Genomic DNA, 16,090 nt, shown 5'->3' with positions numbered 1-16,090 from the left:
AAGTGGCCAGAACAGCTTTAGTTCTTCTTGCATTGACTGTCCGAATCTCTGTAATTCCAGCAAAGCAATGAACACTATTACTTTGAAATGTGTTCACTGATATGGCGTTTTGATGGTTGTGGCTGAATTGGCTGATGTGTACTATCAGATGAGTGCAGAGTCAGGAAAAGATTTTATTTAGTTTATGCATTAACTCATTATTCCGTGTATTCTGTGCATACTTTCAGAAAATAGGGAGACATGAACAAGAATCTATAACAGACGGTGCAATTATACATCGGAAAAATTACTAATTGGATGTAACAACATTAAGAAACCGTTCTCGTGTGTGCACATATCTGGATTTCCTCCAGTCCATGATGTCCATCTGTAGCAGTTGAATAACCAGCAAAAGCTGCCTGTTTATTCTTTTAAATGACAAGGGCTTAATAAAATGATAATAATAATTATGTTTGAGAGCATCCCATGCACAGCAGTCACACAGAGTGGGATTGAAAGGAATCCTGAACAAGTCAACAAAAGCAGACAGATGGAGAGAAGGACTGACCGTTTTGAAGTCTCTGAAGGGCACAAACTGCACAATGTCTCTGAGGACCGGCTCGCCCTTCGGTGAGCGTAGGACTCCATCGTCTCCGTCCAAAATTTGCATGTCTGTGAAGTCGGCATTGCCCACACCAACAATGATTATGGAGAGAGGCTGGTAGGAGGCTCGTACAATGGCTTCACGTGTGTCTGCCATGTCAGTCACTACACCATCTGTGAGGATGAGCAGGATGTGGTATCGCTGGAAGAAGATAAAACCTTTCAGTGTGAATTAATCCATGCTAACGTTAACCCATTTCAACCGCAACACGTGGTTCTAAGCTCAGTGTGCGCTGTCATCTGAAGGAGGCCTTTCATGCTGTTCTGGATCATTTTACAGCCTCTGCTGAGTAGAAAAGATTATGTGTTTGTGTCAGTTAGTCAGAAATGTTACATAGAAAACAACGGAGACCAAAACAAATAATCAAAAAAAAAAAAAGGAGCATAAGATAAAGAACAACTAGATCACAAGCAGGGACACCACATGTGTGTCCGTGTGTGCAAAATTAATTTCAAGTGTGTAATTACGTGAGCAGCATGGACCCAGGATATTAACACGGAACAATGTACTGTAAACACTTCGGATTGGTCCAATGAGTCGAAGTTTGTTTGCTGTTACTGTTCAAAAGGCAGACTGACATTTAGGAATAAATTATAATGAAGGTCAGTGCAATCACAGTATGTGTAATAGTTCAGAACACAATGTCTGTGCAGGCGGTAAATCAAAATCCTGAGTCTTTACTCTCAGCATTAGGAAACATGAGCAGCAAGTAACTCTATTAGACACACTTTAACTGCTGTACAAAAAAGGAAATGATATCAAAATATGTTGAATGAAACATTGTCAGTACAGCTCTGTATGATTTAAAAAGTACTACTTGTTTTATAATGGGCTCCTACTTCTTTTGGACCAAAGGAAATTACTACTATTAGCAATGCTGTCTTGGGGAATTTCACTGGGAGGCAAAAAGAAACCCCAGGAAAAACAAAAAGGCCATATAAAATAAAGAACCAAATATTTCTGAGGGAAAAAAGAGTAAAAATGTGCACTCACAGAAGCATCTTTAATGTTGCCGTCACCTGCTGCCACCTTGGCTAGCCTGTTAATGATCGGAGCAACGTTGGTAGGGCCGTACAACTGGATCTTAGGAAGGCAGTTCTGGTATGCCTCAACCACTCCTTGGATCTCTGATCAAAGCGAGAGCAGATTGAAGCAAACATCATCACAGTTACCTACACCTGTCAGTTAACAAGCAAGTCCAGGCTGAAGTGTACAGTCAGATGACTCATTTGCTGAATACTAACAAACTTGGCCTGAATAATTTTTGTTGTTGTTTTTCACAATTTGAAGACGGACACTTTAGGTTTCAACCAATCAGTTATGAAATCCATGAATATTATCACATTAAAACACTAACTTTTAAGTATGTACAAAATTACAGAGAGACAAATGCAGAAATGGTTGCATTATTATTTTACCGGTGGTGTAGATGCTCTTTCTACTACTATCAGTGGAGGTAAACAAAGTCCTTCAACTTACCTTCACATTCATCATCCTCTGGGTTGAAATTAATGGCAAAGTCATGGGACACCTGTGAGTGGGGAACGAGAGGACAAACTGTGAAAGGCTTCCAATTTAGGATTTGGTGATAAAAATCGAACCTTTTTTTACTTCCATGTTTTGTTTTTTATTGCAATTCTGTTAAAAATATGTTAGGTGAATACAAACGTTTGATCTAAATAGAAGCAAAAAGAGCAGTTGACCAAAACTGAAGACAAGATTTCTGTGTGCTCATGTTATTCCAGTAAAAATTACAGTTTTTCAAATCGACCGACTGGCTGACTGGACTGGACTGGGAAACACACATGTGGCTTAGACAATAACAAGACAATGAACTGGAGGAAACTAAGGAGTTAAATACCCAGGACGAGGATGACGATGATTAGAAACAGGTGAGTACATGGCTAAACTAAATCTAACTAATGACACAGGAAGTGAAACAAAACATAATGCACACAGTAAAACAGGAAACACATGGAAAAGTCATATAAGGTAAACACAAGACAGCAGGATAATAAGACACAGGGTAAATAGTGACTCACATCGTGTGGTTGTCCAACAAGAGGATTTCGGGTTGTTTTTGTTTTTTTTTAACTAATCAAGGGGAAATACTGCATTTTCTAACATTAGTCAAAGGCAGATCAGAAACTGGTGGTAAACAGACAACAACATCAAGAGTTTTGATTAACATCAAATATTGCCGCGTGTTGTTTTAAATTTGACACGTGTTGTTTTTTAACGAGGCTTGCATATGTCCCATAATGGTGCAGTCTATCTATGCTATTTGTATACATATCCCAAACCAATTATTCGTCACACTATACAGTAATGCATAAAGAATGTATTACGTGCTTAATATCTGTTTTTTCAAACAGGTTTTGCACCCACTCTTCTTTTAAATGTTTTTTTTCCCTGCAATCCAAATGTCAGATACATTTTGTTTATCTCAAAGCTGTTTAATTGGCAAAAATAAAATCCCCCTCTCAATCCATCCTGTCACAAGAAACTGTTTTTTTTTCCCACAGGCACCAACTGTCAGCCAGATCAGTGACAACTGACTCTTCTCCAGCTGGCTACTTTTTTTTTAACGTCACTTTTGTAAATCACGTCTATAACGTGATTTACAGCCTGAAGTGAGTCACAGTGTAGAGTGTTTAACAACAGACTTTCTCACATGACGCAGCAGTACAACACCCAAGTGTAACATTAATGGCATTATAATGTCTAATAATGCTATTAACAGCCGTCTCCCTTTTAAATGGTCCATTTGTGTGCCTCTGATTGTGCCTCTGGCTCACATATAGCTTTCAGAGACACTTAGATGGATCAGAGCATTTTTACGCACTGGTAATATTATTAGTTTCATTTGTGCTATTCCAACTGTTGTATGACAGTCAGACATTAATATTACAATCTTAAAGAAACTGCAGTGTTCGTAACATATTTTTTTTTGTTCCTTTGATCGTATAAAACCCTGCACTAGTTGTTGTGAATGTGCCTCTGTGGTCAGGAGATTATTTGCATGAATATGTGCCACACTCACTCCTGAGCAGTTTGCATTCAGCAGGTGGCTCTAATGGCAGTCACAATCAAGCTAAAAATCAAGGATACTTTCCAGCCACCTGGGAAGCACATAAGAGGTCACTTGGAAGCAAACAACCGGCCCAAGACCAGATGCAAATGAAGATCGTGGTTGTCTGAAAGGCAAGGCGACGTACGTGCAAAAACAATCCTAATTTCATTATTGACTAAACCTCTGGAAGTTTTTTTTCTTTTGTATTTAAGATTTAAATAACACACATTTAATCACGATTATCAACAGTTACAGCCAAGAAAGGCTTCATAGTAAAATGAAAAAGGTCAAAGATTTTGCAATGAAATGTGTAGAAATAATACAAACTTTGCCCCTCCTTCCAACAGCATCTGTTTATATATGGAGCGATTCTTTTACATAATATGACTCCATTAAGATTTGAACTTTTACAACTCAACTACTTGTTACTTGTTTTGTATTATTTGTGTTGTGTTAGAAAAAAGGGTCTTCTGTAAATCATAGTATGAGTCATAGAAATCATATGAGACATGTAACAAATAAAGAAATTCATTTTCACTATTTATTCTTTTTTATTCATTAATTCCCACAGCTCATACTGTATGTGATAGATCTTTAGCATTAAATTAACATCTTTAATACTTATGCATAATGCATAATAAATGATACCGCGGTCAGTAGAGCCCTCGCACTTCTGGCACCTAGTGCAGTCTCTAACCTATGAGTCCACAGATGCACTTTATGATTTATCTAATAGCTTAATTTACATTCACCTGCGCCACCAGCGACAATAGATCAACAGGACACGGTTAAATAAAATTGGCTCCTGTGAGGAAATCACTGCTATGGCAAATTCAGAAATTAATAGTTTGCATTATTGAGCTGCAAAGCTGAGCATGATTGAAATGATAATTATGAGTGTTTCCTACTGAAGAATAGCACATTACAATCTTACATTAAACACAGGCCCTTCTGGTCTGATAGACTGTCTGAGCATGGTGTTTCATACGTGTGTGTCCATGTGTGTGTGTGTGCTCACTGTTCACATGTCAGACATCTCCCAGGGGCTCTATTCAGAATCACCGAGGGCTTTCGGTTCCCAAAGTCTAATTTGCTTAAACAAATGCTCTCACACTCATGAATTCTTATGTAAATTGAGCATCAACACTCTGGGGCTTCTGTGTCATTGTAACGTGATATTTTCTCGAGACAAGTGGATATTTTAAGACGAGGGGCTTATGAATAAAAATACCCTCGGTAATTAGTTTTAAATGTGAAATTTTGAATGACAAATTGTGTCCTGGAACAGGTCATGAAAATTGGCTCGCGTAACGTAAAATCCCAGATTAGCGGAAAATACCAGGTTTCGGTAAAAGCACACTTCTATACAGCACACATCATTATCACTGGAAGAAGCACAGTGTTTAGAACAGAGGAGTAAAAAGGGAGAACAGAGATGCAAACAAAAAATACTCACCTCATAATTTGGAGGGATTCTAGCGCCAAACCCCAAAGCTGAAAATCGCTTGTCACTGAAACGATAAGCAAATTAATCAGTTACAAATTAAAGCAACTGCATTTTAATCTGTGGTTGCCTTTTGATTGCAATCTGGAAAATATTGATGGCTTATCCATCTGTTTGTATTTCTGAGGGCATACCTCATGCTTGTTTGCATTTTAGAACGTGTTAAAAGCTTGAATTACAATTTGAAATCTGTCCCACTGTCAGTGCAGACAGCATTTGCACCTGTTCATAGAGCTTCTAACGATTTTTAGCCTCTTCATTTTTCACTGTACCATTTAGATGGGAAGATATTACTTCAAAAGTCTGTTAAGCTGGATTCGCTGCCTCCAGTCAGAGGCCAGGGTGCACAGTTTGTATGAATAACAAGATAGTACACTCCAGATAAAGTGTATTATATTTGCCCACTACAATTTTATTTGCGTGTCTGAATTCTAAGTATGGATATCCCTTATGAAATGAAAAAGCAACGTCCTGTTCAGCTTTAAAGTAAACTTGAACCTGACCCTGAACCCCACACCTTCTCAGCTGTAGACAGCAAGTGTTTGCAGCACACTAATGGGATTCAGTGCCTGTAACTCCACTGCACAGCAATGCTGGAAAGTTACTCACAGTTACACAGTACCTGTGTGGAATATCTTCCTCTAGCATTCACTCAGACATTCAAACATGAAATGCACAACAAATGCACACTACCTACAATACAAGACATGATTTTTATATCTTCATGACATATCTTCTTGTTGTCCTGTTTCCATTTTTGCTCTTTTGATTTGATCTGTTTTGAAAGGCATGGGTTTAACCAGGCGGGATAGGAGCAAAAGACACATTTGGGTTGCATTATGGAAACTGAAGGATATTGTTGTGGTCACTCACTTTCTGTTACACACCATTAGAGCATCCTGTTCATTAGCTTTATTGAAAAAAACTACTGTATATGCAGTATAAAAATACATACAGTAATGCCTGTAAAGTAATCTAATGTATTCCTGCAAACAAAAAGTATTTAAAGTAATATTTTGGGAATTTCTGGGCATTTAGAGTAAGCACTGGAGCTGTCACGACTTGTTTTCAGTCACATCAGGGACTCTTTGCCTACAGACAGCTTTGTCTAATGGCCGCTTCTGTTATCAGGACATTTGTCGATTTCATGCCTTCATCACTGACAAGCCAACCCAGCTCCGTGCAATCGCAAACAACATCTTCAGCTCTTTGTTTGGGGTTGAACAAACATTTTGAGATCATGTCTTTTATTCATTTATTCTGGACATGGTGTGGGTGCCTCAGAGGGTGGCCAGCAAACTGCACAGTGTTAGGAAGTTGTTGTGTTATTTGGTGCATGGACAAGTGTTGATTGGAGAGCTGTTTATCCACTTATAGTGGCTAATGTGGCTTTGAGGCAGCTTTTCAGAGCTATCAGAAGTGTTTGATTAACTCTGGTGTTTGTGGACTTACATAAACACTGGCACAGAGATGATTTTCACACTTTCAGAGGGAGCAATAACTCTTAACTGCCTGATAACTATTGAAAAAAGTAACTTTGGCTTGACAAGTTTTAGTTGTACTGCAATTAGTAGTAGCTGTACCAGCAGGATTGTTATTTTACTACCACAGAAATGACTGGTTATAAGGGCCTGAGCAGTAACAGTGGGAAGGCCCCATTGTGTTTGCTCCATTCATTATTATTTATGAAGTAATGAAGCCTAAAAGTACTCAAAATTAGCACATGTGTAAAGTCTGGTGAAAAGTTACATATTTTATGGTTTCAAAATAGTTTTGCTCTATAGCGCCACCTAACACATCTTTAATGAAGTACTACCAACACATAGTTGGAGCTACTTGAATGAAGTTTGTTACACACGAGTGTGGCCCACTCATGGAAACCCAACAGGAAGTCCACCAGGCCTTATACTTTTTTGAACTTTTGACTTTGTCCAATCAACTTCCTATTTGGCCAGTTAAAACTTCAGATGCAGCCTATATTAAAGTGTGGCGCTTTTGAATTGTTGTTGAAGGGCATGTTGGCAAATTCCAATAATTTGCCATGAACTTTTGATTGTACTATTCCTCTCAGGCTGATTGCATTCACCTTAAAACCAATGTGGTGATGCATGCCATGGCTATTCTGCATGAAAGAGGAAATTGTTGTTGAAGTGCTTGGCAAGCTTGAAAAGTCAAGACATTTGTCTCACTTCTCAAGCCTAATGACAGCTTTCTTGGTTTTTCTGGGGGGCTCTGATCACTGAATATGGTAAAAAGGCTCCACAGCACCACCTACATTTCAAAAAATCATCCCCTGCACTGCATTTCATCTATCTGTCTGAAATTTGGCAGCCTCGTGCAGTGTCCTGAGATCTCTTGGAACCATAACCAAAATCCAACATTAACTCAGCCATTTTGGATTTTAAGTGTAATTTCAGTGCAATTTTTTTTTTTTTTTTTTTTGCCATTTTCAGGCCTTGTACATTAAAAAACTCCTGCTAAAGATATTTTCAGACATGATCTTTGGTGAGTCCAATCTAAAGACCTTAGTAACGTTAAATTGCAAAGCTTTTAAATTTTCGCAAAAGGGCATGTCTGTTGTGACGAGCCAAATGTATTCGCCACAGGAAACACCAGAAACTCAGTTGTACATTGTCCAGTCTCTTCCAAACTTCACGTTTGATGGGACTCTGAGTCTGGAGGACATCTATGTGCCCATATTACAACACGTTCTCACTCCCAAAGCGTCACATTTTAGGCTAGGTGACAAATCGTCAACATATTACGTTTTCGGCTACCCACCACGTTCCTAAATGACGACCTCGGAAAAATGAGGAAATATGAGAACCTTATGGACTCAATCTACACATGTTCGCTCTTTTTCTTCAAATCGCTTAGAAACACGCTATTTAACATAATTAAAGTCATGGTTAAGGTCAGGAAAAAGGTTATGGTTAGGGCTAGGGATAAGGTTAGGTTTAGGGCTGGAATACAGGGCTGGAACGTCTATTACCGCGGGAGCTTCATTGCACTGGATTTCGGCCATAACCCGCCGCGTACCATAAGAACGCCGAAGGCCTCCTTTTGCGTTCCTCAGGAACGCCGCGGGACGTGACAAAACGTCGGCATGTTACGCCTCGGGAGTGAGAACGGGCTGCATATTACGCTGCACTTATGGCGCCGCCTAGTGGCAACAGGAAATACGCGGTGTGTGATAACTGGCAGTTCCACGCATGATATACATAAAATAGTTAATGGGTATTATGCATCTCCAAGTTACTCAATATTGTTGTTGTTACAATCTAAGGACTTTGCCATAATCTGGGACTATAATAAATTATCAGCTTGTAGTTTCAAGGCATCACTGATTATGGCTCACAAGGCAAACATTCAGGTACGCGTGTAACATTAATGTGTTCTTATTTTTGAATAGTGCTCCAGCTATTGCGCTAAAATACTCCAGTAACAGCGCTCCACTGACATTAATAGACTTTCTGTTCAATAGGTTGGGCAAGTGATACGACAGTATGAAAGCAGCTCTAATATCCCCTTCAACAATTAAATGTTTTCAACTGTAGTTAAATCCATTTTCATCGAGGAAAAAAAAACGGCCTTCCTTTCCAACTGAATACAGGCTTTACTCCCACGATTTTGACCTTTCAAACACATCGAGGCATTCTGTATCAATGCAAGATAATAGGAAATAAAAAATGTTTTGGGTTTTGTATTGGTTTTTACCAGCTTTGCCAGTGTAAAGAAAGAGCTTTAATGAAAATATTTTAATGTGGAAGCAGTTATTCAAGCTGAGCCAATTTTGTTTTGGCATGTATTCTGTTCCTGTTATTGTTTACATAGAAAACTGATTATCCTGGCCTCGGGACTGTTGTGATAACACAACAAATGCATTTCATAAAACTTATTAAATGTGATATGACATAGGATCGGCCCAGACGAGAGAACAGAGGAGACTGACCACAAGTGATTTTCATCATATGAATTTTGCCCAAAGTCCACGGAGGTCACAGTTTTCTCCTCTTCGTCAGCACACGTGAGGAGCCACAGGGCGATGTGCCCGGTGTAATAGCCCTCTCAGCAAGGTAAACGAGCCTCTACCCACACAGACAAAAGCTAGTCACTCCAGCTCTGTAATGCACTCCTCTGCATGGACTCTAAAATCCCACATCACCTATATTCACTAAAGGCTAAAAGGTTTGCTTGCCCACATTTTACACCTCAATAACAATTCCAAGGGAAGGGCTGCCTACACTTGCAGCCGCTGTTGGCCCAGAGACATGTTTCCATGTATGATGCTGGTGTGTATCAGTGTAAACATGGATGCGATAAAGCCACAAAGATGAACTGAAAATTCACAGGCAGGATTTCAGTGTCTCCGGCGCTATCGCTTGCATGCTATAATTAGCCAGACAGTGCTCCTGATATTCAATAGGAGGATCTGCATAAATCAGGAGTTGGGGTGTTAATCCTCATCTGGCTTACTTTTGACAGATGAGAGGGTCTTTCTCCAAAACAGATAATATCACAAATTATTTTTCATTAATTAGCAAATACCTGCAAGTCTACTAAAGATATTTTTTTACACATCTATACTGTAATATTTGTGCTCTGTTGTCCAATCATTAAAAATACATGTGACTGAAGTCAAACATTATAACTACAGTACATCAGCCAACATTTACAGTAAGAGGAATCCTCAGAGGAAAACAGGCTTCATGCTGCACCACCTCTGTCTTTACATCAGATTCTACACCATGCTGTTATTTCTCCAGCCATAATGCCTCCCACTTCTTTTTGAAGTGCCTGCTATCCTGGTGTCAGCCCCTATCTCAGCATGTGTTCGTCTGTATCAGGGTAATGAGCCTGTGCGAGCTAAGAAGGAGGACCAATCGCTGCAACAGATGCTTAGAAGAAACTGTATCAGTCAGCTATCCACAGGAGAAGCAGCCACATGCAGCTTCCCATGAGAGCAAAGAAACTATGACAGACATGTAAAACAGCACGACAGCAAGAAGTGCCACATACTCGCAGGTAGAGTTAGACTACTACCTGAGACACGCAAGACTAAAAATATTTAGCAGCTACGCAGCAGGAAATTAAAGTTACATAAGAATGATTATGATTTGATCAACATGGCAGGAACAACATAGCACTGTATAGAAAATAATGAAATAACAGAAGGTACACACGGAGATGTCTTTAGTTCTTCGTTTTTTTGATAAAAGTTTTCTTGGCTGCACATCCATGATGAGATTCTCCTGTTCCATAACATCTTAAAGTGTGAACTTGCTGCCATGTTCCAGAAACCAGTCTGAGCTAATCTGAGCTTGGTGACATTGTGTTTTATCCTCAGAAGATGGGTACACTGTGGTCATAAAGGGATGGACATGGTCAGCTATAGTACTCAGGTAGGATGGTGCTCAGTTGGGACTAAGAGGCCCAAAATGTGCTGAGAAAATATCCCCCAAACCATTACACCCCCGCCAGGAGCTTGAAATGTTGGCACAAGGCAGGATGGGTCCATGCTTTCATGTTGTTTACATCAAATTCTGACTCTGCCATCTGAATGTTGCATTAAAAATAGAGACTCGTCAGACCAGGCAACATTTCTCCAATCTTCTATTATCCAATTTTGCTCTGTCTGGCCTGTGCAAATTCTAGCCTCAGTTTCCTGTTCTTTGAGACACGAGTGGTACCTGTTGTCCTGTTTGAAGCACCCTTGAAGCACATCTGCTTCAAGGGTCTGTTGTGGGTTCCTGTTGCATTCCTACCAGCTGGAAGCACTCTGGCTATTCATCAACAAAGCATTCTCACCCAGAGAACTGCCCCTGACTGGATATTTTGGACCATTCAAATTTCAATAAATCAACATTTTCTTAAATACTCTGACAGCAACAAACATGCCAGGTTTAGAGTTACTTCCTCACTTCCCACTTCCCCATTTTAATGTTTGGTTAGAATTTCAGCAGCTTGTCTTGACCACATCTATATGCTTGAATGAGGTGCTACCATGTGATTGGCTAATTAGATTTGCATTACCAAAACAAGTGTGCCTAAACTGGGCGCCAGTTTAGTTTACAGGGTGCTCAGGCTAAATCCAATAGCCCGGGTTCAACTCCAACCCAAACACTTTAGTGTCACTTCATTTTATTTATTTTTCAATCGACGACGCCTGAATGGATTTGAAAGAAATCCCCATATTTGGTAAGAACTCTCTGTCCATAAAGACCTGATGTCTGCAAGATTTAAATGCCTGTGGCTGACAGGGTGAAAAAGGTCAGAATGTCACCTATCTCGCACACAGGCAGAGGGAAGAAAACTAATGTTTACTTTGAAATTGCCTGATGTAAAATGACCGTAAAGGAGTACACCCACAAAACTGCATAAGTGTCCTTGACTGCTGCCACCAAGACCCATCTTCAAGCCCCAGATTAGCCTCATGCATAAATAATGCCAGCAGAGGCAAAAATTTACTTGCTCTAGTTTTTCCAGGTACAAACAGTTTTCTCGTCTATAAGAAGATTAAAATGTACATACTATTTTGAACGACAGTGTTTAAGCTGTAAGTTACCGCTGACTTTTTTCTTAAAACTGCAACCCGTCTGTTAGAGAAAATTAAAAGTGCCAAATTCATTTCAATGAAGGAATAAATGCGAGGGAAAGGAGCCGGTGGTCAATAGCTCGGTTCCCATAGCGTCACAAAAAACTGGCGAGCAAAGCTATAATGACCTGCAGGGTTCTCTGCCCTTCTGTTTCAACACTGCACTGTTTCCATTACAGTCCTAATGCTGTGGATCAGATGGAGTGGCTCCTTTCACTGGGAGAGATTCCACTGAAATGGCATGTGAGGAGCACTCTGCAGCTCTGCTTCACAACAGGAGACAGTGACAGTCCCTGTAGGCCACAAAAAGCCTTTTCTGAGAAACAAAAGATTGACAAACCTGTCATAGTCTTGACAGATCTCCCCCACAGCTATCAGAGCCTTTAGGTACTCGTTGGGCTGGTAAGGGTTGATGTAGTGCAAGGAGCAGCTGTTCCTGGGGTCTCCATTGGAGGCTGTGAAGTCAATGGCAACCTGGTGGGAAGAGAAAGAAATTTCAAAGTGTGCAACATGAACAGTTCATCAGAATCAGTTAAGCTTTTCTTTTGGCACTTGACTTCCTGCAAAGACCTTTACTTGGTTGCTTGGCTGCTTATTATATTCCGAGCCATTATGAGTGAGGGAGCCTGAAATAAACCTAATGGCGGTATAAATTACATGATCAGAGGTAAGAACTTGCTTCTTTTTTTTTTTACGCCCACATAGACTGAAGCAGCATCACCTCCCATACACAGTAGATCCAAGCAGCTAGCTATTTCAACAAGGGAGAACTGCATCTACCACAGCAGTCCTCATGATTAACATGCATTGCTTCTCTGATCCAGCCAGAGAGCGAGAATGTGCACTACAGAGGGCAAACCAAAGGGCAAGAGTTACAGAACATTTGAATTTATTTCATGAAACTGCCTCCAAGAAAGCTATGTGTGCACAAACAAAAAGGTCAAGAAAGAAGGAAACATACCAAAGGCTTCATCAAGTAGTAACATGATCGGTGTGCCGAGCACAATATGTAAGTCATGAAACTAGGCTGCAGTTAACAGCATTCAGTGACAGCGAAGTGTCATTAAAGACAGTCGGTTTAATTTACCGTAAAGTGAATTTGGCATCCTCCCATGATGTAGTCTAAGAAGGAGTAGACTCTGTGAAGCTGCGAGGCAGAAAAACACAAATCTTTCAGGCAAAACCGCAGAAGTTATGATATCACCAGGTCATTAAAGCACAACAAATCTGTGCGCTATAAAGGTAAGAAAAAAAATGTTGTGCTGTATGCTGAAATTGTAGTGGAGACTAAAAATGCTCTGGAAAGTCTTCCCTTTATAAAACAGCAACAAAAACAGCAGCAGTGTCTATACCGCTTTGTAAACTGAGAGAATGAAACACTGACTGATTCTCTCTAGTGTGTTGCCTCTTCTGAAGCATGTTCCTGCAGGAGTTTCCTACCTTGAGGTCAGTGAGAATGACAACTCCTGAATTTTTATAGTTTCTCTTCTTCTGTTTGTACTTAGGATTCATACAGTCCCACGACACCTTGAACAAAAGCAAGTGAAAGACAAAGAACAAAAGCAACAACTTGTGGCATTTTGAACATATCAAAGCAGCCTGACATTGTTTTTTCCTTCCATGTGTGCTGGATTTCAGCAGAGAAAAATCAGAGGCACATTGGGAAAGGATAAAATTGTTACACAGCTGTCTCTCCCCTCTCCTCCCCTCTGCTCCACCTCTCCATTCACTGACCTTATTTCCACTGGAAATTTTCTGCATTTCCCTGAAAGTGGCGTAGAATTCGCCAATGAAGTCGTGCTTCCCCCTGGAGTCATGATCCCACACTAAGCACTGTGGCGCGCACACACATACAGACATTGTTTACTACTTTTGACATGCAACAACTCATTCATATATCCCAGGTATACTCATAGAAAATCCATATACAAATCAAAGTGATGTATTTTCAGTGTTCTGCCCTGTTTGCTGACCCCAGCTGAATCACGCTGGTCATGCAGTTTCTGACTCACTGACTGTGATTTTTGCAGTCACAGTTCTAAAACGTTCCCTACCTTGAGCTTTCGGTCTTCATCGCAGCTGCACAGGGACATGAGTGACACTTTGAAGGGCTCCCACACTGGATTCAGGTTGTTTTTAATCACCTGTTAGAGAACAAGTACAATAACAACAGAAGTAAAGTGTTAGAAACACATTAAAAGCTGTCGATGAAACCGGGGAATGTGGTAAGGTTACCTCAGTTCTGTAAACAAGCTGCTCGGTTTCATCGTCATTGATTCGATAGATTTCCAAAAATGGGTCCGACTTGCTGAAGAGATCCTGCAGCAACAGAGAAGACAAAACTGACTAACCCACTAGATCTGGAGGTGAGAAACAACCAGTTTCGGGAAAGATTCTTCTTCCTTTACTTGCTGTAAATCAGAAAAGGAAAAGTCTATAAAACTAGTATTTCTCTAGTTTTCTTTTTTAGCTTAATTCATTCATGGACTCTCACAGAGGTCAATGTCTGTTAGATCAAAAGATATGAAATATCACATTCAACAGAAAGGATTTGGTTTAATTCAATTTGTAGTCTCTACAAGCGTTTGCTAGCGTTTACAATGAAGCTGTGACGATTTCCACCTGGGCTTGGGTGCTTGTGATATCTCAGTATGCTTTTAGTATTTGTCCAGGTGATTTGTACAAATGTCTGCAGACACCAATTCATCGTTTGCTGATTGCAGGAGGAATAATTGTCAGGTAACTGTCTGCATGATTAAAGGTCAGGAAGACGCAGCGTGGTGGAATTTTTGAATAAGACATCATTGAGGAAAGGGTTGATCTTTTATAAGCTTCTAAGACATGCCATAGATTTTTCACTCAGGTTTTGACATTTCCCTTCAGCAAATAGTTTGTACATGCTACGGCTGAAGTTCATTAGCAAAGTATTTGCACTTTCCTTTGCGTGTTGCAACTTGCGCAAAGTGCATTTTAAACAGCCCCGGCGATCGGCTGTAATGAACACGATGAATTCAGATCAACTCACTAGTGTTTGTGTCCATTTGTTAGTAAATGCCCCAATTAACTGAAAACACGTGGAACATTTTGCATCTTTTATAGTTATTTGTGGTAGCCTTGAATCATCCCCTGAGTCTCAAGTTCAGGCGTCTGAGAGCAGAGGCAACACTGATTATTGAGGTCAATTGATTCTTCTGGGAGGAAAACAAATAATTACTGTGTGTGCGTCTGCGTGTCTCTGTCGTTCTGTGTGCCTGTGTCGGCTGGGTGGGTGAGGGGGAGTTTTGTGTACAGCGAATGAGATGGTTAAAGATGCATTTCCCGCTACATTAGCCAGATACATCTCCTGAGGGATAGGAGCAACAAAAAAAAAAGAGCTGTAAGATCCTTACTTTGTTGCCATGACAACCACTAGCCAGTGGCATCAGTAGCATGGACTCATGAGGCAAACATGTCAAAATTCAATTTCAGGTTTACAATAACTGTAATGTTTATCATTAGCAGTTACCACCATCTATCATGCCTCCTAATTAATCCTTCTGCTCAGCAACATGAACAGGCTGACATTCAGTATTTACAGCAGGTTGAGGGGATGCAACTGATGAGCAGCTCATTAGAAAGAGTCATGCTTCAGTCATCATCTGTTGTCCTTGTTAGATAATTTGCTATATGCAAGCTGCCTGTCACAGCTAATTTATTTTGTTAAAAAACTACTTAAGAAGACATCCTGTCACTTGTAGCAGGAAGGCACTAAGACTCAGGCACAATTCAGGGGCCCAAGGTGAGAGCACCTGACCCTTTGAGAGGCTCATTAGGTGGGTTAGTTTTATTCCTGCTGTTTTACCTTTATTAGCTCGTTTCAGCTGGGATTATTTTACCGTAGGGATGTATGTGCAACCTGGGGTGCTGGGGCATGAATGTAATAATAATTAGTATATAAGTAGTTTCATTTTTTTTTAACTTTCATCACGATCCTGGACCAGTGGCAGTCTCAAGGTGCAGTGAAGGTTGCCCAACAAGGGTTCACTTTACATCATTTTATTTCTTGTTTTCGGTAAACTCTAGCGCAGTGCTAATAAACAGCTTCTATTTGTATTTAGTGCTGTGGCTCCTACTGTGGGAGGTTATTGTTTTCTGTTAATATTTTATGTTTATAGTGGTACTGGTATTACTTTGGGTATTTTATGCTGGAAGTTGTGGGTTTACTTTGAGTGGAGTGTGGGTCATTCAGTCCAAGTACACTCCCAGCGTATCAGTTTGCTGATTGCCACACCAACA

General features: G+C 40.2%; 1 protein-coding gene across 5 annotated transcripts in view; it reads right to left on the bottom strand.

Annotated features, from left to right (window-relative positions):
• cpne7 (copine VII) overlaps positions 1–16,090 on the bottom strand; it is a 38,628-nt gene that overhangs the window by 5,325 nt on the left and 17,213 nt on the right. For 4 of the 5 annotated variants that reach the window (XM_085162899.1, XM_085162881.1, XM_085162873.1 and 1 more), the window contains 9 exons: positions 14,051–14,134; positions 13,870–13,959; positions 13,256–13,648; positions 12,903–12,962; positions 12,156–12,289; positions 5,173–5,227; positions 2,123–2,174; positions 1,637–1,770; positions 548–784 (listed from right to left, as the gene is read on the bottom strand). In XM_085162899.1, coding sequence (XP_085019025.1) covers positions 548–784; positions 1,637–1,770; positions 2,123–2,174; positions 5,173–5,227; positions 12,156–12,289; positions 12,903–12,962; positions 13,256–13,648; positions 13,870–13,959; positions 14,051–14,134 — 1,239 coding nt within the window. The remainder of the gene's footprint in view (positions 1–547; positions 785–1,636; positions 1,771–2,122; positions 2,175–5,172; positions 5,228–12,155; positions 12,290–12,902; positions 12,963–13,255; positions 13,649–13,869; positions 13,960–14,050; positions 14,135–16,090) is intronic. The other variant, XM_085162909.1, reaches the window with a different exon arrangement.

Source organism: Neolamprologus multifasciatus, chromosome 1 (genome assembly GCF_963576455.1).
Source record: "Neolamprologus multifasciatus chromosome 1, fNeoMul1.2, whole genome shotgun sequence".
Taxonomy (NCBI): domain Eukaryota; kingdom Metazoa; phylum Chordata; class Actinopteri; order Cichliformes; family Cichlidae; genus Neolamprologus; species Neolamprologus multifasciatus.
The sequence above is the reverse complement of the archived record's forward strand: the minus strand, read 5'-3'. Positions and strand labels throughout refer to the sequence as shown.